Here is a 22,975-nt window from a genome sequence, read left to right on the forward strand (position 1 = left end):
GCCTGCACCACATCTGCTCCTCACCTGCATCATTCCTGCACCCCGTGCCCTGCCTGCACCCTGCACACCCTCTGCCCAGCCAGCCAGGCCATCACCCCCTCCCTGTGTCCCTGCACCCCACGCTCTGCTCCCACTGTGCTGCAAAGTACCCGGAGGGTGTCCCCACGGAGCCCACTCACCCCTCCGCAGGGCTGGGGACTGTGCCTGGGGCCCTGGGGCTGACAGCAGCAGTGCCAGTGTTCAGCCCCCCTTGGTAGCCAGGCTCCAACCCACAGCCCATTCTGCCAGGCCAGGGATGATGCTGAAAGGCCACAAGAACCCTTGGGGACACCAGGGACTGGGCAGATGTGGCTTGGCTCAGTGCTGCACGTGCCCTGGCCAAAAGCCACCAGCTGGGTCATGGAGGAGTAGATGTGCTCCTGTCTCACCCACAGCAGTGGTGATTGGTGCTCCTGGATGAGGTTTGGTGTCTGGGCACAGCCCCTGACAATGACTGAGGCCCCCAAAGAGCACAGCAGAGTCCCTGGTCAGTGGCTCATGGGTGCTGCAGAGCCCCAGCTCCAGGGGTCCTGAGGGGCTCAGTACCCTCCGCAGGTCCCAGGAGCAACAGAGGCTTGGGACAGAGATGGGTGATGGTGGGAAGCATGCTCGGCTGGGATGGGAGCCCTGCTGGGGCCATGGTGAGCACAGGGGCTCCACAGGGCTGCATGGCTGTGCCAGGTCCAGCCCTCACCTGGGGTCAGTGCCAGGGGAATGGGCTGTGGATGCAGAATGGATGACACATGCAGGAGCCCATGGGGCAGGCATGGGGTAAGCAATGCTGGATGCACAGCCTCCCTGCTGCTCGCTGTGTCGAGCCAGGTATCTTTGGGTCACTGATGCAGAATGGGGCACAAGGGGACAAGCTGTGACCTGCTGCAAGGCACCTCCATGTCCACCCTCAGCTCTCCTCAGCCCCATTTCTCTGCTGCAGCTGCCCATGTGCCAACCCCAGTGCTGATCTTGGGACATGGCATAGGCACAGGGCACAGCAGTGCACCACGGCATGACCATGTCACTGCCCAGCCGTCAAGTGTCTCTGGCCATGGGATGCTCAACCCCAGCGCTTGCAGCACCACACACCCCTGCACAAGGGCTGTCCCCACTCCCTGTGTGGGACAAGGGCCACACCAGTCACCATCCTGCATCCCCATCCCCTGCCGTGTCCCAAGGCTTCCCTCTGTGCCCAGGATAGGGGTGATTTATCAAGGGGATAAGGGCACCAAACCCCCTCCCTGCTGTGCTGGGGGGGTCATGGCCTGACCATGCACCCCCAGCCATGAGCCGACGCGTGGTGCGCCAGAGCAAGTTCCGGCACGTGTTCGGGCAGCCGGTGAAGGCCGATCAGATGTACGAGGACATCCGTGTCTCCAAGGTGACGTGTGACAGCTCCTTCTGCGCCGTCAACCCCAAGTTTGTGGCCATCATCGTGGAGTCTGGTGGCGGGGGAGCCTTCATCGTCCTGCCCCTTGCCAAGGTGAGGGGGAGGCTGTTGGGGGCTGAACCCTGATGGGATGTACTGGGGGGGATGCACTGATGGGCTCTGCTTTTGGGGGGCTGCTGTGGCTGCAGAGTGGCCCCAGTGTCTCCATCCTCTCAGGGGTGCTTGGGGAATGTACAGTCTGGGCTGATCTTCTGCATGTGTGAAGGGTGATGTCCTGAGGGCAACAGGGGGGATGCAGGAAACCCCTGGCTGTGTTCTTCCCAGCCAGAATTCCCTGGGAGCACGTGATGCGCAGGGAACATCCCATGGGTTGGGGGTCTGTGTTGGCCACCCCAGCAGAGGGGCTTGGAGGGGGACCCCAACCTCTCCTTGTCGTCAGGGAGGACACAAAACAACCTCCCTCGGGTCACATCGATCCCCTCCATGTCCCATTAAGGGCCTCATGCTAAGTGAGCCCATGCCCACTGCATACCTCAGTTTCCCCCTTCAAGGCAGGGGCAAAGCTCTGGGCCCCCTGCATGTCCCTGCTGTGCCACAGCACCACGTTGTGGCCAGGCTGGGGTTTGGGGGTCCCCTGGCAGCCCCCCCCCCACTGCTGGGTACTCACCCGGGACCTCGGCCTCGCAGACGGGACGGGTGGACAAGAACCACCCGCTGGTGACAGGGCACACGGCGCCTGTGCTGGACATCGACTGGTGCCCCCACAACGACAACGTCATCGCCAGCGCCTCGGAGGACACCACCGTCATGGTGAGGGGCAGAGCCGGGGGGGGGGGGGGTGGAAGGTGCAGGGGGAGCCGTGCAGGGCATGGCCCCCCCCATCCCGCTGCCTGCGAAGTGTCACTGCCCTATTTTTAGCCGCGGTGCCATGCGTTCACGCTGGCGGCGGATGCTCTCTCCATGATGCAGCACTTTGTGCTAAATATACCCACACCGGCGACTCAGCACCCAGGAATAGCTGGGGGGGAGTACTGGGGGTGCACCCCTTTCCTGTGCCCATCAGCGCCCCAGCTGAGAGGGATGCACCCCAGGATGGAGGCGCTGCTGTTGTCCCCTCGCCACCCTCCTGCAGCCTGAGCCGGGATTAAGGATGAGGTTAATTGGCTCCAAGGCCCTCAAGCCTCTTAGTGCTCAGGCGTGGGGTGATCTCCACCATCCCACACCCCACTGCCTGTGTCCCCCCCTTCAAGGTGTGGCAGATCCCTGACTACGTCCCCATGCGCAACATCACGGAGCCGGTGGTGACGCTGGAGGGACACTCCAAGCGGGTGAGCATCATCTCGTGGCATCCGACCGCCCGCAACGTGCTGCTCAGCGCAGGTAAATGGGGGTCTCAGGTCACCTCCCCGGGGTTCAGAGGGGGTCTGTGGGGTGATGTTGTCTACCCCATCGGTCCTCCACAGGGTGTGACAACCTGGTGATCCTGTGGAATGTGGGCACGGGGGAGATGCTGCTGGCGCTGGATGACATACACACCGACCTCATCTACAACGTGGGCTGGAACCGCAACGGCAGCCTCCTGGTCACCACCTGCAAGGACAAGAAGGTCCGGATCATTGACCCCCGCAAGCAGCAGGTTGTGGCGGTGAGTGTCCCCAGTGTGTCCCCCCCACAGCTGCCGCGGGGTCCTCCCCAGTGCCTGCCTGACCCTACTAACCCCCCGCACCGCGCGTCTCTGTGTTTGGTTTTAACCCGCTAACGGCCGGCGCAGGAGAAAGACAAACCCCACGACGGTGTCCGCCCCATCCGCGCCATCTTCATGGCTGATGGCAAGATCTTCACCACCGGCTTCAGCAGGATGAGTGAGCGGCAGCTGGCTCTGTGGGACCTGGTATGAGACAGCGGCTCCTGCCTGGCCAGCACCGCTCTAGGGACACTACGGAGATCAGCCAATCCAGGGGTGCACCGGGTGTTAGGGATGCTCTGGGTACCAGTGATGATCTGGCTACCAGGGATGCTCCAAGCACCAGGGATGCACTGGGTACCAGGGATGCACTGGGTACCAGGGATGCTCCAAGCACCAGAGATGCACTGGGTACCATGGATGCACTGGGTACCATGGATGCACTGGGTACCATGGATGCACTGGGTACCAGGGATGCACTGGGTACCAAGGATGCACTGGGTACCAAGGATGCACTGGGTACCAGGGATGCACTGGGTACCAGGGATGCTTTCCTGCAGCACATGCACTCCAGGAGCTTCATGCACTCCCCAGCAGGACTCAGCATCTCTTCATGGGGACAGATCCGGACCCCCTCCCATTTTCCCCCCATCCCATGCCCCATGCTGACTCTCTCCCCCTTCCCCCAGGAGAGGTTTGCCCCCCATGAAGGGCTGAGGCCTGTGCGGGCCATCTTCACACGGGAAGGACACATCTTTACCACAGGCTTTACCAGAATGAGCCAGCGGGAGCTGGGCTTGTGGGACCCGGTAACGAGGCCGCATGGAGTGCTGCCCCGGGAACTTGGCCCCCCCAAACCTCTGCCCCCTTCCCTGCCCTGTGGGGTGCTTGCTGCATCCCCCCATAAAGATGCCAAGTTCCCAAGTGTGCTGTGCTGTGCTGGGGATGGGGGAACAAGGAATGCTGGGGAGGGGGGGAACACAAGGCTGGGGTGCACCAGCCATGCAGGTAAGCAGGAAGGGGTTAGGGTGTGCTGGGAGGAGCATGATGAGCTGTGTGCTGGGGGTGTGTGCTGCAGGGAGGGGACAAGCCTCAAGTGTGACTGACCAGGGTGGGGGTTTGGGACCACTGCTCACCCCCCACTGCTCCGGCCCCACAGAACAACTTTGAGGAGCCGATCGCCCTGCAGGAGATGGACACAAGCAATGGGGTCCTGCTGCCCTTCTATGATGCTGACTCCAGCATCGTCTACCTCTGTGGCAAGGTAAAACCCTCCTGGGGTTCACCCCCTGGTGCCACCCATGTCTGTGGGGTGCCAGGGCTGGCTGACACCCGCCCCACACCCGCAGGGTGACAGCAGCATCCGGTACTTCGAGATCACGGATGAGGCTCCCTACGTGCACTACCTGAACACCTACAGCAGCAAGGAGCCGCAGAGGGGCATGGGCTTCATGCCCAAGCGTGGGCTGGATGTCAGCAAGTGTGAGATCGCCAGGTAAGAGCTGGGACGGGCTCAGGGGCCCGGAGGGGTCTCAAGGGGGTGTCTGGACCCTGAGTGCCTCTGCCCCACACAGGTTCTTCAAGCTGCACGAGCGCAAGTGCGAGCCCATCGTCATGACGGTGCCGCGCAAGGTGAGTCCATTGGGTCCATGGGAGATGGGGGGTTAAGGGGAACATGTCTCATTGCAGTCTGCCTCCCCCCCGCAGTCAGACCTCTTCCAGGATGACCTGTATCCCGACACGCCGGGCCCGGAGCCGGCGCTAGAGGCGGATGAGTGGCTGTCCGGGAAGGATGCGGAGCCCATCCTCATCTCGCTGCGGGATGGGTACGTCCCCATCAAGAACCGGGAGCTGAAGGTGGTCAAGAAGAACATCCTGGACAACAAACCCCCCCCCGGCCCCCGCCGCAGCCACTCCGGTTGTGACCCCAACGTCTCTGTGAGTGCCCTGGGGATGGGGATGTTGTGGGCGGCTCTCCCCTGCCTGCAGTGGGGTCGGAAGGGGCTCCCGGTGACCCTGTGCGTGTCCCCGGCAGCAGCCAGCGCTGCAGGAGGTGCTGGAGGAGATCCGTGCCCTGAAGGAGACGGTCCAAGCGCACGAGAAGCGCATCTCCGACCTGGAGAACAAGCTCTGCCAGTTCACCAACGGAACGGACTAACGGTGGCCGCGGCGAGGACTGCCCCGGCCCCGGGGATTAAAGCCGAGTCCCCGCAGAGGGAGGAGCCCAGAGCCGTGTTCTTTCCCCAGGAGCAGAGGCTGCAGGGAGGGGATCAGACCCTGGACCCCCCCAGTGGCATCGGTCACATCCTGCTCCGATGGTGTCCCGGCACCAGAGGGGGTCCCACTGCAGTGCCCACAGGCTGGGGCTGCTGAGCATCCCTCCTCAGGGACCTGCAAGCTGGATGCCAGCATCCTCCCAGCACAGGGAGCTGTTGGACCCCCATGACCAGGATGTGCTTGGGTACGGTGCTACATCCCCGTCCATCACCCCGTTTGCCTCCCACTGCCCCATCACCCCCTCGGCGGCTGCTCCCACCCGGCTCTTTGCTCCTGGGTCCCCCTTTAATAAAGGGCTCAGCCACCCACGGCTGTGTAGCGGGTACCAGGGACATGGGGCTGCCATGCCGGGGGGGCCCTGCCTGCACCCTCTGCGCCGGGGCAGGCACAGAGAGGCCGAGAGAGACAAACATTAAAGAGCATTTATTGGTGTTGGCCGCGGTCGGAGCTGCTCCGGCTCCCCCGGCCCTGGCCCAGATGTCGCTTGTGAGGTGCATGGGGTGGAGGGGGGGGCACCGGCTTTGAAAAGTCCCAGGGGAGCGAGCCCGGCCCCCCCCCATTGCCCCCAGCCCCCCATGTGCAAAGGGGGAGCAGCCCAGGGCAGGGGGGGCCGGGGGTTAGCACCATTGACACAGGTTTCTCTCGGGGTCAGTGCCCGGGACGAGGGGGTGCAGCGCTGCCAAGGGGGGGGCATCCAAGCAGGACATGGGGTGCGAGCAGGGGGTTAAGGGGGGGTGACACCGGGTGGCCTTTCACAGGCACCCCCTTGGCTGCCCCAGTGGACCCCCGCACCGGGGTGGGGGTCCCCATGCTGGCTGTGGGGTGCAATGGGGCTGAGCCCCTCCCATGGCAGGCAGAGCAGCTCCCGGGTAAGTGCACTTGGTAGCGCCTGGGCTGAGGGGGCTCAGGGGGGCTGGGCAGAGCCCCCCCGGCTCTAGGGGACAGCCCAGGACCCCACACACCTGGCAGACCCCCATCTGGGGCAGGATGTGCCCCCCACCACCTCCCTAGGGTGAGGGGCCGAGCAGCACCCCATAGGGCTGTTGGGGGTCCCAGGGGTGGGTGCAGTCTGTAGGGTTGCCCCCCCTGGTCCCTGCCACCCATCCCCACCCCATCCCGCTGCTACGGGGATGATGTCCCCCACCCCAAGGCCAAATCCTGCACCCCCCTCCCCGCTTGCAGTGCTCGGGCTGCCTCCCCCCCCCCCCCCGTGCCCCACACACGGCCCCGGCCGCATCCCCATGGGGGTCAGTGGGGCTGTGGGGTCACTTCTCCGTCAGCGAGAGCTGCAGGATCCGCTGCAGATCCTCCTCCTCCTGCCGCGTCCGGCGCTCGGCTTCCTCCTGCTCCCGAGCCGACAGCGCCATGGCCAAGCGCAGCTGCTCCGCGTAGCTGGGGAACAGGGCGCTGGGGGCCCGGCCCCCCCCCGGCGCAGGGGCAGCGGGGGCCCGGGGCGCTGCTGTGTGCTGGGGAGTCCTGGGGGGGGGCAGGCTCTCAATGGGGTCCCTGCAGAGCCAGCACCCGCTCCCCCGGGGGGGCTGGATGGACCTTACCAACCTGTCTCCCCGGCGGCCCTCGTGGGACATGGGGTGTGTGCCCGGTTTGCTGTTGGTTAACGCTTCCCAGATGGTCACCTACGGATGGCGGTGGGGGGGGGGGTGAGGGTGGCACTGCTTGTGCCCTGAGCACCCCAAAATGTAGCTCCGTGGCATGAGGGCTGACCCATCACCATGGGATGCAGGGATGGGGCAAGGTGGGATGAGCCTCCCGCAGCAGCATCAGGATGGGGCAGGCAATGGGAGGTGGGGGGTGTCAGTACCCACCTGGTCATACTCACTGCCTGCCTCCAGCAGGCTCTGCTGGATGGCAAACTGCAGCAGATCATCCTCATCCTCCCGCAGCGCGTCCTGGTGCGTCCCCACCACACTGTACCCCCGCGGCACCTCGAACAGGGCCGGGTCCATCTCACACGCGCGGCATGAGGCTATGGGAGACAGGCACAGAAAGGTTGGGTACCCCCCGTGTCCCCCCCACCCCAGCACCGTGTCCCCTCTAACCCCACGTACTCAGGGAGCTGGAGCTGCTGACGCTGGAGGAGTCGCTGCTGGGGGAAGGGGCCTCGCTGCTGGGGCTGTGCCGCAGGGAGCTGACGGGCTCATCGCACCCATTGAGGTTCCCAAAGGTGATGCGGGCGTTGAGGATGTGGAAGATGGGGATTTCTGTGGGCAAAGGGATAGCAAGCAGGGAGGGATCCGGCTGCAGCCCCTGCACCCCAAGGACCCCCCCTCGTACCGATCTTGACCGGGAAGCCGGGCGGGAGGCGCAGGGTGATGAAGTCCCGCAGCTTGGCGAAGAGCGCGTTGCTTATTGCCATGAGGTCGATGATGGGGGCAACCTGCTCGCAGAGGGACAGCGGGTGGTCCTCACACAGCCACAGCTTCGCCTTGAACCTGCCGGGGACAGGCGCCGGGCTGGGGACCCCCTGCCTGCCCCCCCATGGGGGGCTCCGCAGCGGGGAAGGAGATGGGGGGATGGACGGGGGGTCCCCAATCTGCTCCTTCCCCCCTCACTTCTGTGTCTTGGTGGTGAGCTCCATGGGCCGCCCCATGTCCCGGTTGCCCAGCTCGAAGTTGGGGTTGAAGTACTCCTCCGGGGTGATGGCAGTGGGGTTGGCGTGGCTCAGGGTCTGCGTGATCAGCGTCTATGGGATGGCCCAGGGGTTGAGGGGGGTGTCCAACTGTGGGGACACCCCCCAGACCCATGGGATGCTCACCCCGTTGTTGGGCCCCACGTGCTGCTCGGCGATGCCCAGGAAGGACTGCAGAGGGGTCTTGCTGCCTATGGGACATGAGGGGGTGAGGGCAGGAGGGGGCACGACGCTCTGCCCACCCAGCCTGTACCGGCTCCACCTTTGCTCTTGCCCTTGTGCTGGTCCGAGAGGTGCTCAGTCCTTGTCCGCGTGATCAGCTCCACATTGGATGCGCCATAGACCTGGATGAGGAGGGGGGAATGGCTGATGTGGATACCCCCAACCCACAACCAACCATATCCCTTCAGGCAGCTCAACCCCTGCCCCTCACCTTGGCCTCATACCCATTCACCATTTCTGTCTTCTCACTCCTCCAGCCCAGAATACCGGACTTGTTCCTTGGGTGACACAACACACAGTGAGCAACCGATGAGCCTGTGGGGTCTGTGCATCCCCAGGGGTGGGCTCTGTGCTGCCCACCTCTCAAAGGCGATGTTCTTGGTGTCGAGCTGTGTGGTGACAACAGGGGCCGTGAGCCGCCCCATCACCTGCTCCTCGGTGGGCTGCACAGCAGCCAGCAGCACCTCCTGGTCGTGGCCGGCCAGGGCCAGCGTCTCCGAGTACACCACCCGCCGGTCGTGGTCGATCTCCATCACCACCGCGCTGGTGTCTGCAGCAGGGTCAGGACAACCACGTCACCCGTGCCCTGCAGTGCTCCCCAATGGGGGCCCACGGGGATCCCGGTGCGGTCTCACCTTGCCCCCTAAAGACGAAGCTGCGGTTGCCCCTCTGCCAGGTCATATGGTCAAAGCCCAGCAGCGTCGTGTCCACCCGCAGGTTCTGGCCGCTCTTCCACACCTTGTAGGTGTCACTGGGGCAGATCTTGGACACCAGCGGCACTGGGGAGAGATGGTGATAGCCCAGCCAGGGATGGGGCAACCTGCACCCCGAGGGGGCTGAGAGCACTGAGCTGGGGGGGATGCGTGTGGGGACAGGGGTCTGCAAGCTTGGGGTGCATGGGGAGAGGGGGGACGGTGTCCACCATCCCGGGGATGGGGATGGATGTTGGGGTTGGGGTCTCCCGCTCCCTCCCCAGCGATGCTCTACCCCGAGCTTACCCCAGCTCGTGAATTCCCACTTCATCTCCACATAGAAGTCCTGGGCCTGCCGAGAGCCCAATGGGGTCAGGAGGAGCCCGTGGCCAGCATCCCCCTGCCCACCATCCCACTCTCCTCTTCCCATGGGATGGAGGGATGGGGATACCTTGCGCAGCTTCTCCAGGAGGATGGGGATCCCAGCCAGGCGCTTGATGGCCCTCTGGTAGTCACGGTAGCGCAGGACCAACTGCACCAGCTCCAGGTCCCGGGTGCTCACAGCCTCCTGCAGGACTGCAGGGCAGAGAGGGGCAGTTGCCCAGGGCTGTGGCACGGCAGAGGTGGCCACATGCATGCACCACCATGTGAGCTGTCCCTCGGGGAGCTGCACCACTGAGCGTCCCCATGCCCATGCCCGTGCCCATGCCAGGGCAGGTTGATGGAGGACCAAGGCTCACCCGTCCAGCCGCTGCGGTTCTCCTTGCCCACGTCAGCACCATGCTTCAGCAGCACCCTGGCACACTCCAGGTGGCCCAGTGTGGTGGCCAGGTGCAGTGGGGTGCGTCCTCGGGGGTCCAGCTGCTCAATGTCAGCCTGCCAGGAGGGAATGGGCCTCAGGGACCACCGGGGTGGCCAGACCTTGCCCTCCAGTGCAGATGTGAAGCTCTCACAAGCAGCCAACACCTGATAGCATCTCAACGAGCATCCCCTCAGCTCCCCCAGGAGATGCACACAGAAAGGCTCTCGCTGCTCCTCAGACCCATGGGGAGAGCGCAGTGATGCTGCCAGCAGCCAGCACAGCTCAGCATGGTCAGGCTGGGCTCTACCCACCCCTATGGGCATGGAGCAGGGCCATGGCATTGGGGTGCAGCGCAGGGGGCTCCGCATGGCTTGATGCAGCTGCAAGCCTGGGACAAGCCCCCAGCTCTGTGGTTGGGATGCAGGGGGTGCTGCTGCCCAGTTGCCAGGCAGCCCCCGCTGGCAGCCCCCCTGTGCCGAGCCCGGAGCGCGGCTGCGGCGGCCGCACGTGTTCCCCTGCCGGAGCTGCGTGAGCGGCTGCTCCGAGGATCCCCAGCCCTGGGGAGCCGCACGCTGGGGCTGCCATTGTCTGTGCCAAACCCAGAGCCGGGCACGGGGCCAGGCCCGAGGAATCCCTCATGGGGGTGGTGGTGATGGGCACCCCGAGGACCCGCGGGGGGTGCAGCATCACACCCGCTCCCCAGGCTGGGGACACGGCTCAGGGGGTGATGGAGCAGCAGTGGGGGAGCAGCTTCTGCCCCCCAGCACCTTGTGCCTGCAGAGGGGCAGCTGATGCAGCCAGGGGAGAGGGCAGTGGGGTGGACCCCAAATCAAGGCACAGGGTTTGGGGAGGACAAAGCTGGCTGCAGGACACAAAGGTGCTAACTGGGACCAGGCACCCCAGAGGTGTCTGGGGCTGGGCAGGGTTGGGGTGTGGGCTCTCTAAACCCAGGCTCCTGCCCGCAGCAAGTCCCTGCCTCACTCTTGGGCACATCCTGCATTCCCTCTGCCCCAGGGATTCCCCATCTCTGCTCAGGGACATCCCCATGCCCCTCACCCCCAGGGGCTCACCATGAAGGGGAACCCCCACCAGGCTGCCCTCAGCACTGGAGCAAAACAGCCCCCAGTTCTCCAGGATCCAATGTGCTGCTCCAACGCTCTCCAGGAGACTGCTGCTTAATTGCACTAATGAAATGACTCTAATTAAAGCAATCGCCCCCCAGCTGGGGGACGGGTGCTGCAGGCTCAGTGGGGCTCCCCAGCTGCAGCCTTGCCCCAGTGCCAGGCGGGATCAGGGTCTGGGGATGCGGCACAGGAGCCAACCCCGGGGGACACGGCGTGACCCAGTTTTTACCAGCAAGAGCTCGGTCCTGGGCCTGGTGCTGGGACAGCTCCAGCTCAAGGGGCTGCAGCACAGACCTCAGGCACTGTCTGACCTGGGGCTGTGGCACCCACCAGGGATGGGGACAGGGATGGCTCTGGGGTGGCAGCGGTGCAGCTCCGGCTGCTCCTCCCATGCCAGCCAGGACATGGCACAGAGCATCCCCTGTGCCAGGGTTGTCCCCAGGGTGGGGGACCCCAGTGTCTGCTCCCGGGTGGCATCAGAGGACACAGGCCAGCACAGGGAGGTGGTGCTGGGCGCTGCTGTCCCTGCGCAGCCCTGGGTCCCGGCCATGTGTGACAGGGCAGGCTGTGGTGTGGGATGTCCTGGTACAATGGGCTCTGTGTCACTGCCTGCCTCTGCCACAGGGACCCGCTGGCCCTCACTTCCCAGGTGGAGGCAAGCGTGGACAGGAGCTCATGGCAACAATTCAGGGCTGACCCACACAGGGCCCTTATGGGACATCAAGAGGAGGGATGCTGCCAGCTGCCCCAGCACTTCCCATCCCCAAACACCTGATGTGTACTGAGCCGTGTCCCTGGATGCCCTGGATAGGGCTGGGGGGCTCAGCTTGGGCTGGCCCCCAAACCCCCACCTGCCCTGGGGTCTGGCCTGCAGCACCCATGGGTGCACACAGAGCCAGCTTTGCTTTCACCCTGCAAATGGCAGCAGGGACCATGTCAGAGCCCCTCCAGAGCCAGGCTCAGGGTGTGTTGGAAACCCTCCCTGCATCCCCAGCATCTCCCGAGCAGCCGCCGCCTGCACCCAGCTTTGATCTGCACCACATCGAGCTCCTGGGAAACACGGCCCCAAATCACCACGGGAATGAACGTGCCGGCAATGGGGCGATGCCGGCGCATCCATCCCGGCTGGCCCCCACAATGGAGGCGGGTGTGGCGAGAGCCATCGCCTGCATCCCGGCGGGAGCATCGTGGTACAGCAGCCCCCTGGTTTGTGCAGCAGCAGGGTCTATCCGGCGCGGCCCTCAGCACCCTGGGGTGCCGGGAGCCCGGCCGAGGGAGCAGGATGCTGGTCCCAGCCTCACCACCAGCCTCCCCCCAGCGCCTGCGGTTTCCTGCGTCTTCGGGGTTGGGTTTTAATTACCTGAATTGCAACGCCACGGGGGAGAAGGGAGGCTGGGAACCTGCCTAGGGACGTGCTCCACCACCCGCCGGCTGGGGCCTCCCGGGATGGGGGACACCGGGGGTCCCCCATGCTGAGAAGAACCCAACTGGCCGTTTGGGGCTGGGATCTGCACCCCATAGCAGCATCAGGGCCCTGTGTCTCTCCCCAGAGGGGCTCACCCTGAGGGTGGGAGCTGGGGGGCTGCAGCGGGGCTGTGAGCACCCCAAGAAGTGGGGTGCAGGTCGGGGTGCAGGGTCCGCAGAGGCCTAGCAGGGGACACGTGGGGAGGGATGCTTGGGGCTGCATGCGCTGGGGGATGCAGAGGACCGGCGGGTGGTACCCCGGGAGCACCCGCACAGTGCCGGGGTGCTGGGGGACACACTGCAGCCCCAGAGCCCTGCCAGCCGCGCGAGGGACCCCATCATTGTCATCACCACCATCATGTCCATCCTCATCCCAGCCCCGAGCAGGAGCCCGGCTGCAGCCCGGCAGCATTGCATCAGCTGAACCGAACCGGGCCGTGCCCGGGGGTACCCCCTTTCCTCACCCCCCCCACCTGCTTGGCGCTGAGCTCCCGGTCCAGGTCTCGGGCGCGGTTGTGCCAGACGAGGTAGTGCAGCGGGTACCTGCCCTCCGGCCCCTTCCTGCCTGAGCAAGACGCGAGCATCCTCCGTGCATGCTGGAGCGGCGGCGGGCGCGGCGCGGGGCGGAGCGGGGCGGGGAGGAACCGGCACCTCCCGCACGGTGCTTCCCCCGCGCCCCCCCGACCGCCCGGCCTCATGGGACTTGTAGTCACCCTGCCCCGCATCGCCCCCTTCCTCATCCTCCTCTTCCTCGGCCCCTGCCCCAAGCCCGCATCGCGCAGCCCATCACCGCGGCCTCCGACCCTGCGGGGGTGGGGGGGGGAATGGCTGCAAAGTGTCACCCGCTGACCCTCAGGGCCCCCCAGCATCCTCTCTTCAAGCTGATTTTCCCCCCTCCCACTTCCCCTGTGCTGCCCTGGGCTCATGGCAGGGCAGGGGTGAGGGCTGTGGGGGGGTCCGAGCCCCCCTCATGCAGGGCAGCGGCCGCCGCGGGCCCCCAGCCCCGTTTCCTTTTCCGCCTGCGTTTCTCCCGGGCGGGCGTCGTGTTTTCCGGCTGCTGCCCGAGAACAATGCGAGGCTGGGCCTCAGCCACTGCCTCAGCCTCCTGCCGGCGCCTCGCTCCCGGCCCGCTGTGGGGCTGAGCCCCCTCGTTGTTCCCCATTGAGCCACAATGGAGGCGGTGCTGGTGCTGGTGGTGCTGGTGGTCGCATCCCCTGCCCCGGTCCCCGCACAGCATCCCGCATGTCCCCGCTGTCCCATGACGTCATGGGCCATCCCCTCGGTGAGGTCACTCCTTGTACAGCCTGACCCATGGTGCTTGGGGGACAGGATTCGGCTCCGGTCCTTTGGATCCTGCACGGGGTGGGCGCGATGAGGGGTCTGACCCCCCCCCAGCTGCCTGTGCAATGGGGAGTCCCCCTTGCTCCAGGTGCTTAAAGGATGCTGCTGGGGGGGCGGGGACAGAGACCATAAATGGGTCTATCCAGTACCCCCACTCTCCCCGAATTCCCTGATGAATCTCCTGGGAATGCTGTGGCCCACCCTGCACATCCACATCCACAGTGCAGTGTCCTGCCTGCACTGCTGGGGCAGGAAGGAGCCCCATGCCCTGCGCCCCACAACCTGACCATGCTTGCCTGCACTGCACCCCATAGTGCGCCTGGTGATGGGATGCACAGGAGCGGGGTGCACAGTGCCAGAGTGCCAGGATTAGGGGTGTTCAGCCTGGGGGTGGGTGCAAGACAAGCGCCAGAGCCGGTGCTGAGGGCCTGAAGCAGGACTTGGGACAACAGAGGTGCCCAGAGCTCGGACTGGGGTGTGCAGGACCTGGGCTGGGAGCAGGACAAGGACCACAGGGATGCCCTGGACCTGAAGCCAGTGGGCGAGATGAAGAGGACCAGGGCTGAGACCTCAACCGGGACAGTGCTTTGGGCTGAGAACGGGACCGGGAGGGCCCTGACAGCGGGGTCAGGAGCGGGGGGTGCCCGGGAGCAGGAGGGGTGCTCAGGGCCGGACCCAGAACCGCCCAGGACCGATGTGGGGCCGCAGCCCCAGGGCAGTGCGGGCGGTGCCGGTGCCCGACGGTGCGGGTCCGGGTGCGGCTGCGGGCGCAGGTGCCGGTGCGGGGCGGTCGCGGCGGCGCTGCCGGTGCGGGGCGGGGGCGGTGCGGCCCCTCCTCCGCCGGGGCCGGGCCTGCGCCGCTTCCTGCGGAGCCGCCGGGCGCAGGGAGCAGCCGGTAGCCCCCGGCGAGCCGCGGCCCCGGGGCCCCCGCCGCCCCCCGCCCCAGCCCCGCCGCAGGGCTCCCCCCCCCCTTCCCTCCCTGTCCCCCGTTCCTCCCCCGGCGGGCCCGGGGGTGCCGCCGCCGCCGCCCCACGCTGGCGCAGAGGCCCGGGCCCGGGCCCGCCTCGCCGCTGAGGATGTCCCGGAAGGCGCCGCGGGCGGAGGTGTGCGCCGACTGCAGCGCACCAGGTAAGGACCGGACCCCCCCGCACCCCCCGGTGCGCCCCGTCCGCCGCCGCCGCCCCCCGCCCCCCCCAGGAGCCTGCCTCGCACTGCCCGGTTCGGCTCCGGTGCAGCCCCTCTGCACCGCGGTACCCCCGTGCACCCGCTCCGCATCCCCCGGGGTGCGCCCACGGAGCCCTTCCTGCATCTCCCTCTGCTCCCCAGTGTGAGGCCCCTGCGTGCCCCTGGGACCCCCCCACGATCACCCCTCTGCACCCTGCAGTGCAGACCCAGGGACCCCCCTGCATCCTGCTCTGCCCCCCAGGAACCCTCTGATCCAACGCTTTAGTGCACCCTCTTTTCCATCCTCCGGGAATATCGCGGTACACCCCAAACGTGACCCCGATTCCCCCCTGAGCACCCAGTGTGCCCCCACTGCACCCACCACCCCCATGCACCACCCGCAGCCTTTGCACCCTCAGCACGGGGGCTGCTGGTGCAGGCTGGGGATGTGCCAGTGGGTGCCAGCAGCGCTGAGGACACTGCAAATGGTGGGATGGAGTGGGGGGATACCCCACAGCACCCCACAGCCAGCACCCACACCGCCTGGATCCGTTCTTGGCGGTGGCGGCCGCGCTGCAAGCCAGAGCCTGAGCCTGGGCAAGATGATTCGCATCCCCGATGGTGCCAGTGCCCACAGCCCCACATCAGGCACGAGCCCTTGAGTGCTGCAGTGGGGCCGGACCCCGTAAACCCTGCCCACAGCGGGGCCGGACCCCCCGAACCTGCCCATGGCCACCACGGGTGTCCCCATGGCAATGAATGAACGGAGCCGGGAGCGGAGCTCTCGCTTCGAGCCGGCCTCGGGAAGCTGCCCGCGGGCCAAGGCTCTGCCGAAACCATCCCGGCCACGTGCCAATGGCCGGATCCTGCCAGCAGAGCCGGCGGCACACGCGTGGGGCCGGGGCTGCCGTGCGGGGGGCACGGGGGTGCCTATGGCAGTGCCAGGGGTGCCTATGGCAGTGCCTGTGGCAGTGCCAGGGCTCCCTGCCGGGGGGGGAAATGGAAACCGGTTTCTTCCAATCCCTTATCGCCTGGCAGCCATGGGAGGAAATGAGTTATAAAGTCCAGAGGCCGCTTCCTACCGCGCCGGGAGCACCGGCAGGGATGTGCTGCCCGGCCCTGGGTGGTGGGTGTCTGTGGGGTGTCCTCATCCCTGTGCCCAGGCTCCCTTGGCTGATTCCCGCTTGGTACAGGGATGCCAGCCCCAGCCCCAGCCCCTGCTCACCAGTGCTGGGGGTCCCGGGGCAGGGATGGAGGTGCTGCTGTTCCCTTGAGCTCCATGATCTGCCCAGGATTTGGGGTGCCCCAGTGCCAGCGCCCCCAGAGCTGCTGCGGTCCCACCCGCACCCCGTCCGCCCCTCAGTGCTTGGGGTGCTGCCCTGGGGTACCCGAGACCAGCGGGGTCCCGGGCGGCTCCCCCTGCTTGGAGCGTCCTGTTCCTGTGGGCAGCAGGCACCAAGGCACAGATGCTGCCGTACCGGCTGCCAAGGCGCTGCCATCTGTGTGCACAGGGCTGCCAGGCTCCCCCCAGACACCCCACCTCGGCCCCAGGGCACTGCAGCACTGCGGGACCCCAAACTGCATCCACAGGGCATGAGGAGGGGGGATTTGGGACCCCACTGGGACCGTTGCTTCTGGCCAGTGCTGCCACCCCCCTGCTCCTCACCCTTTGGGGCACCGTCTCTGCGCTTCTCTGGTGGCAGGGAGTGGGTTTGGCGTGCCTGTTGGTGCCCATCCCACCATGGAAATGGGGTGACCCCTGCACACCCCAGCTCAAGGGCACCCTTCCAGGCTGACCCCCCCATCCCTGAGCAGTCCCGGCACCCCAACAGCGGTCCATGGAGCTGAGAGCAGGGGTTTGGGGCTCCCCCCGTCTGTGTGGAGGTGTTTGTGTAGGCCCTACAGAATAAGGGGTGGTGGGGTCCCCTGCAGCACCCAGGGACAGTGCAGCACCATCCACGGGAGGGGGCTGTGACCCAGCTGAGGGTCCCCACATCCTGCCCTCGGTGCTGCTGGGAGCAGTTGCAGCCCCACAGCCCCCCCCGGGGCTGGATCTGCTCCCGGCCCAGCCCCAGGACCCATTTGTGGGGTGCATGTGTGGGGAGCTGCCGCGAGCGGGGCCCCCGAGGGTGCCAGGGCTGGTGCCAGCATGGGGCCAGCGGCAGCTCAAACAGCCCTTTGTTCCCTGCGGGACACAAAGGGCTCCAGTCTGGCCGGGCTGGGGACAACGGCTGGGAATGGGGGGGGGGGGGGCTGGCAGTGTGGGGGGACCATGGCATCAGCCCCCAGAGCTGGGGTGCCCTGTGGGGCTGATGTGGGGTGATGGGGCTGCAGAGCTGGTGACCACCATGGGTGGGAGCCCATGGGTTGGGGGTGCTCCTTATTGAGGGGCACGTTTCCCCCTGTCCAGGGCTCCCCCAAATGCCCATCTGGGGGCCGCGGGGGTGCACAGCCTCACTGGGTGCTGCCATGACTCAGGGTGCCCCTGCTTGCGGTGCTCTCCTATGGAGCTGGCATCATCCCTGCCACCAGCTGCCCTCATGGTGGGGGAGGCCAAATCCTGCCCCCCCTTTGGTGGGTGCTGGTTGCTATGGGAAACCTGTGGGTTTCCCCTGGTGATGGGCTGAGCCCCTCACTGTCACCAGGGAAACCATCGCTATGGCAACGCATATCCCCCCCCCAGCAGCAGTGGGGTGGATGGGGAGGGGGCCGCATGGGGAAGGGACCCCGGTGACATCCCCTTGTTCCACCCTGCAGACCCCGGCTGGGCGTCCATCAACCGCGGGGTGCTCATCTGCGACGAGTGCTGCAGTGTGCACCGCAGCCTGGGCCGGCACATCTCCATCGTCAAGCACCTCAGACACAGCCCTTGGCCTGCCACCCTGCTCCAGGTGGGTGCTGACCCCATGGGGACATGGGGGGGTCATACAGGGACCCCCCATGCCCACCGTGTCCCGCCTGTCCCCTGCAGATGGTGCACACCTTGGCGAGCAATGGGGCCAACTCCATCTGGGAGCACTCACTGCTGGATCCAGCCCAGGTTCAGAGCGGGCGTCGGAAGGCAAACCCCCAGGACAAAGTGCAGTAAGTGCCCCCCATGCCGTGGGGAGGGGGTCAGTGCTGGCCAGGCACCCCCCTTCACCCCACAACCTGTTCCAGCCCCACCAAGTCAGAGTTCATCCGCGCCAAGTACCAGATGCTGGCCTTTGTCCACAAGCTGCCGTGCCGGGATGACGATGGAGTCACTGCCAAGGACCTCAGCAAGGTGGGGTGTGGGTGCAGGGCCCCCCCTTGGTGCTGCAGACATTTCCTCTCCTTACCCCTTCTCTCCCCCGCAGCAATTGCACTCGAGTGTGCGGACGGGCAACCTGGAGACGTGTCTGCGCCTGCTGTCGCTGGGCGCACAGGCCAACTTCTTCCACCCGGTGAGCACTGGTGGGGCTGGGGGGGTCTGGGGATGGGGCTGGGATGTGGGTTCCGGACCCGCATCCCATGGGCAGGATGTGGGGCTGATGCTGCCCGTGCCCGCAGGAGAAGGGCACCACACCACTGCACGTGGCGGCCAAGGCCGGCCAGATCCTGCAGGCAGAGCTGCTGGTGGTCTATGGCGCCGACCCCGGGGCCCCCGATGTGAACGGCCGGACCCCCATTGACTATGCCAGGTGAGGGTGGGGAATGGGGGGTACCCTCTGCCTGTACCCCCATAGGGTGTGCATCACCCCTGCCCATCCTCCCACAGGCAGGCAGCCCAGCACGAGCTGGCAGAGCGGTTAGTGGAGTGCCAGTACGAGCTGACCGACCGCCTGGCCTTCTACCTCTGCGGCAGGAAGCCGGGTGAGCAGGGGGGTCCTGGGGGTGGTTAACCCGGGTGGGGGGCACAGAGCCCTGCTCACCCCCCCTCTCTTTGCTCAGACCACAAGAACGGGCACTACATCATCCCGCAGATGGCTGACAGGTGAGTGCCCCATGCCCGCAGCTGGGGGCTATGGTCCCCCTGGCATCCCCGCTGGGCCGAAGGGGGGACCACGGTCACCTCCCTGTGACTGGCTCTGGAGCATCCTTTGGGGGGTACAACGGGGGGGTCTGGTGCCCGCGCGTTTAACATCCACCTTTATCCTGTTCTTCCCTCCGCTGCCTTCTCCGGAGCGCAGGGTGCGCCCAAAGTGCATGGCACAGAGGTATTGTCTGCTCGGCTCCGGGGGTCCCCCCAGTGCCACTGGCATGGGTCCCCCCAGCCCGGAGGGCACCCAGGGAGGGGGGGTCCTGCTTGCCTTTTGCCACCTCATCCCCGTGTGCCTGCTCACCAGCCCCGGGGGGGTCCTGGTCCTAGTGGGGTGCAGCTGGGGACTGTTTTACTGGGGGCAGAACAGGGATAACCCCAGTGTCTTCCTTCTCTGCACACCCCCAGCCTGGACCTCTCTGAGCTGGCCAAGGCAGCCAAGAAGAAGCTGCAAGCGGTGAGTTGGAGCCAGGGCTTTGTGGGGGGGTCCCATCCACTCCTCCTATCCCGCTTGACACCGTTCCCGGTTCCCGCTGCAGCTCAGTAACCGCCTGTTCGAGGAGCTGGCCATGGATGTGTATGATGAGGTGGATCGGAGGGAGAACGATGCGGGTGAGCCGGGGGGGGGTACAGGGAGCACCCCCAGGGCTGGGGCGGGCGTCCCGGCACGGGGAGGAGCAGGCGGTGGGGCCAGGGCTGAGCCCAGCGCTCCCCCCATCCGGATGCTCCGCAGGGACCGCAGGCCCCTCCTTCCTCATTCCTCCGGCCGGGAGGGTTCCTCGGTGCAAGGGGCCGCTGCTGGGTGCCGGGGCTTGGGGTGCTGCTGGAGGTGGGTGCCGGGACCCCCGGGGATGGGGACACAGCCTGGAGGGTGTCCTTGAGCTGGGGGGGGCGGTGGGGTGGGGGTCACCCCATTTCTCTGGTGGGTGGGCACCAATAACGGTGCCAAACCCACTCCCTGACACATGGGGAGTGCAGAGCGGGTGCCCCAAAGGGTGAGGAGTGGGGGGGTTGTACTGGGGGGGGTTCCCCAGCCCTGCAGGACGCCGGGGAAGTCGATTCCCATCATCCCGGCCGGGCTCCGCTCCCAGCCCAAGGCTGGCCCTGTGCCTGCGCCTGCGTCCTGCTGGCCCCGCTGCCGGCCCCAGGCTGCGCCTTGCTCCGGAGGGGGGGTCAGTCCTTGTAGCCCCCCCGGGGGTCTGAGCCCGCTGCCCACCCGCAGTGTGGCTGACGACACAGAACCACAGCACGCTGGTGACGGAGCGCAGCGCTGTGCCCTTCCTGCCCGTCAACCCTGAGTACTCTGCCACCCGCAACCAGGTGAGCCCCGTCCAGAGCCCTGTGCCCCCTGCCCCTGGCACCCAGAGCCCTGCTCACTCCCTGCCCCCCCCTTGCCCCCCCAGGGCCGTCAGAAGCTGGCCAGGTTCAATGCCAGGGAATTCGCCACTTTGCTCATTGACATCCTCGGGGAAGCCAAGCGCCGGCAGCAAGGGAAGAGTCTGCTGAGCCCCACAGGTGAGGGATGGGGGGCAGCGATGGGGGCAGCTGAGCATCTCCCCTCTGTCCTGTGCTCAGCACCCCTTTGCCCTCCCCTAGACGCCCTCGACTACTCACTGCGCAGCCAGAGTGACCAGGACGACCAGCACGACTACGACAGCGTCGCCTCCGACGAGGACACGGACCAGGAGCTGCTGCGCAACGCGTCCCGCAACAACCGTGCCCGGGTGAGCCTGGATCCCCATCCTGGACCACGACCCTGGCGCTGGGATCCGGTTACTGAGCCTGTGTCCCCATAGAGCATGGATTCCTCCGACCTCTCGGACGGCCCCATCACGCTGCAGGAGTACCTGGAGGTGAAGAAGGCTCTGGCTGCCTCTGAGGCCAAGGTGCAGCAGCTGATGAAGGTGAACAACAGCCTGAGCGATGAGCTGCGCCGGCTGCAGCGCGAGGTGGGTGCAGGACCAGCAGGACCCTTCCTTTGCTATACCCCATCCTTGCTATGCCTCCCTCCTCACTGCTGCCTCCCTCGGCTGCAGATCCACAAGCTGCAGGCAGAGAACACCCAGATCCGGCAGCAGACTGGTCCCACGCACCCAACCCCAGCTCCCAGCGAGCGGCCGGAGCATGGGCACCCCCCGGGCACGGCCCCCCCGCTCCGCCGGGACCGCCAGGCCTTCTCCATGTATGAGCCGGGCTCAGCACTGAAGCCCTTTGGGCAGCCGGTGGAGGAGCTGGTGACCCGGCTGCAGCCCTTTGGGGCTGGGGTGAGTGTGCGGGGATGGGAGCGGGGTTGGGGTGCTGGGTCCTGTCCCCGCGGGGCTGTAACCTTTGTGTGTCAGCAGGAGGTGGAGGACGAGGCTCTGTACTCCATGCACATCCCGGCCAGCGTGTATCGGGTAAGGGGCTGTGGCAGGGATGGCTCCTGCATGGGCTGTGGTGGCTGTGTCTGTCCTGGGATGTGGCCTCTCGGATGTCCAGTTCCCCTAGGTCAGGCTGGGGCCATCCCCAAGGAACAGCAGCCATGGGGTGTTCCTGTATGCAGGGAGCGGTGTCCCCTGTGCTCATGCTCCCCTCACATCACCGCGGTTGGCTCCAGACCCCTCTGCACCCTGTTTAGTGCTGGTTTATCCCTTTTATCCCCCTCCAGATCCGGAAAGGTCCGTCCGCCTCCTCGGTGCCCTTTCCCCCATCCTCCCCACTGCTCTCCTGCCCGCCTGACGGTGCCCGGCACATGGTGATGTACTGGGAGAGGGGAAGCTCTTGGGGTGGGGAGACCCCAGTCCCTGTGCTGGGATGGGGCTGGGCAGGGCTGACACTGCTCCTCTGCCCTGCAGAGCAAGCTGGACCGGCACGGGAGCGGCACCGACAGCGACTACGACAACACACAGGCTGGTGAGGTCCTGATCAGGTGAGTTCTGGGGCTGGGGCACACACGGACACAGGGTCACGGGGCTGGCACTGACCCGGCTGCATTGGTCCATCCCTGCAGCATGGAGGGGAAGAGGTTTGTGGAGCTGAGCAAGGACGAGGACTTCCCGCATGAGCTGGACCCGCTGGACGGGGAACTGGACCCAGGGCTGCCCAGCACGGAGGATGTGATCCTCAAAACCGAGCAGGTCACCAAGAACATCCAGGAGCTGCTGCGGGCGGCGCAGGAGTCCAAGCACGACAGGTGGGGCTGGGGCATGGCCTTGGGGCTGCATTCACATGGATGGGGTTACTGTACCCCCATGCTCACCCCTTCTCCTTGCTCCCAGCTTCATGCCCTGCTCGGAGAAGATCCACTCGGCTGTGACGGAGATGGCATCGCTGTTCCCCAAGGTGGGCAGGGGTTTGGGTGGGGGGTCCCCACAGGCACCGCTTCCCCCTGGTGTGGATCCTGACGCTCCCTCTGCCCCTTTACAGAAGCCGGCACTGGAGACGGTGCGGAGCTCACTGCGGCTGCTCAACGCCAGCGCCTACCGCCTGCAGAGCGAGTGCCGCAAGACCGTGCCCCCCGAGCCGGGCGCTGCCGTGGACTACCAGCTCCTGACGCAGCAGGTCATCCAGTGTGCCTACGACATCGCCAAGGCCGCCAAGCAGCTGGTCACCATCACCACCCGCGAGAAGAAGCAGTGAGCACCGGCCCGCGCCCCCCCCTCCACTCTCTTCTTGTCTCTCCTTCCCCTCTGGCACGTGGGGTGAGCGGGGCTGCACGTGGCCTTTAGCCCATGGGGAGCCAGGGTGTGGGGTGAGCTCCCCCCCTGTGCCCCCTCCCCACGCCACTGGGGTGCTGGGGGTGGGTGCCCACATCCCCCTGTACAGCCCCTGGCCGCACCTAACTTATCCTGTACATAGCCTGTGTCGGTGGCGGCGGTGGCCATGTACCCCCCAAACCCTCCCCCGAGAGCCCCTCGCCGGGTGGCCGGTACCCCCAGGGCCACCCGCAGCGTTAACACTGGACCGGGACACCCATGGGAACCCCATCCCTGGGTGTCCTGCCCCCCTTGTCCCCCACTGGGGCCACGCTCCCTACTGTAAGATGTGTCCTTGTACATTTGTATCAATAAAGGTGTGAGCATTGCACGGGCACCCGGCTCCTGCGGCCATGGGGGTATGGCTGCAATGGGATTCACCCCCCCGCCACCGGGCAGGG

At 66.4% G+C, this 22,975-nt stretch overlaps 3 protein-coding genes across 11 annotated transcripts; 2 read left to right on the plus strand and 1 right to left on the minus strand.

Annotated features, from left to right (window-relative positions):
* The first annotated feature begins 1,318 nt into the window (after positions 1-1,318).
* CORO6 (coronin 6) lies at positions 1,319-5,440 on the plus strand. 4 transcript variants are annotated; one of them, XM_034068910.1, is made up of 11 exons: positions 1,319-1,516; positions 2,111-2,233; positions 2,674-2,803; positions 2,887-3,068; positions 3,195-3,314; positions 3,797-3,916; positions 4,267-4,371; positions 4,457-4,602; positions 4,682-4,739; positions 4,815-5,045; positions 5,143-5,440. In XM_034068910.1, exons 1-11 carry the CDS (start codon positions 1,319-1,321, stop codon positions 5,263-5,265), a joined length of 1,536 nt encoding a protein of 511 aa, XP_033924801.1. In that variant the 3' UTR covers positions 5,266-5,440. The 4 variants fall into 4 exon arrangements, with proteins under 4 accessions (XP_033924801.1, XP_033924803.1, XP_033924802.1 ...); XM_034068912.1 differs by lacking the exon at positions 3,797-3,916; XM_034068911.1 differs by lacking the exon at positions 3,195-3,314.
* Positions 5,441-6,621: 1,181 nt separating this feature from the next.
* On the minus strand, positions 6,622-12,943 carry ANKRD13B (ankyrin repeat domain 13B). 3 transcript variants are annotated; one of them, XM_034068877.1, is made up of 15 exons: positions 12,809-12,943; positions 9,686-9,821; positions 9,397-9,521; positions 9,252-9,297; positions 8,889-9,032; positions 8,614-8,803; positions 8,465-8,531; positions 8,294-8,375; positions 8,158-8,222; positions 7,955-8,085; positions 7,677-7,834; positions 7,451-7,603; positions 7,208-7,368; positions 6,942-7,018; positions 6,622-6,860 (listed from the first exon to the last, which is right to left on the minus strand). In XM_034068877.1, the coding sequence occupies exons 1-15, from the start codon at positions 12,917-12,919 to the stop codon at positions 6,650-6,652; spliced, it is 1,857 nt and encodes a 618-aa protein (XP_033924768.1). In that variant the 5' UTR covers positions 12,920-12,943; the 3' UTR covers positions 6,622-6,649. The 3 variants fall into 3 exon arrangements, with proteins under 3 accessions (XP_033924768.1, XP_033924767.1, XP_033924766.1); XM_034068876.1 differs by having other exon boundaries at positions 6,938-7,018; XM_034068875.1 differs by having other exon boundaries at positions 6,622-7,018.
* A 1,743-nt stretch (positions 12,944-14,686) lies between these two features.
* Positions 14,687-22,911, plus strand: GIT1 (GIT ArfGAP 1). Of its 4 annotated transcripts, XM_034069045.1 has the most exons (22): positions 14,687-14,804; positions 17,598-17,731; positions 17,812-17,924; positions 18,000-18,105; positions 18,179-18,265; positions 18,372-18,502; positions 18,580-18,674; positions 18,753-18,795; positions 18,992-19,018; positions 19,249-19,297; positions 19,380-19,452; positions 20,063-20,160; positions 20,244-20,355; positions 20,437-20,564; positions 20,637-20,789; positions 20,877-21,104; positions 21,183-21,236; positions 21,488-21,574; positions 21,675-21,748; positions 21,830-22,012; positions 22,098-22,161; positions 22,246-22,911. In XM_034069045.1, the coding sequence occupies exons 1-22, from the start codon at positions 14,753-14,755 to the stop codon at positions 22,456-22,458; spliced, it is 2,304 nt and encodes a 767-aa protein (XP_033924936.1). In that variant the 5' UTR covers positions 14,687-14,752; the 3' UTR covers positions 22,459-22,911. The 4 variants fall into 4 exon arrangements, with proteins under 4 accessions (XP_033924936.1, XP_033924934.1, XP_033924937.1 ...); XM_034069043.1 differs by having other exon boundaries at positions 20,244-20,564; XM_034069046.1 differs by lacking the exon at positions 18,992-19,018.
* The last annotated feature ends 64 nt before the right edge of the window (positions 22,912-22,975 follow it).

This window comes from Melopsittacus undulatus, chromosome 13 (assembly GCF_012275295.1).
Source record: "Melopsittacus undulatus isolate bMelUnd1 chromosome 13, bMelUnd1.mat.Z, whole genome shotgun sequence".
NCBI classification, from domain to species: Eukaryota; Metazoa; Chordata; class Aves; order Psittaciformes; family Psittaculidae; genus Melopsittacus; species Melopsittacus undulatus.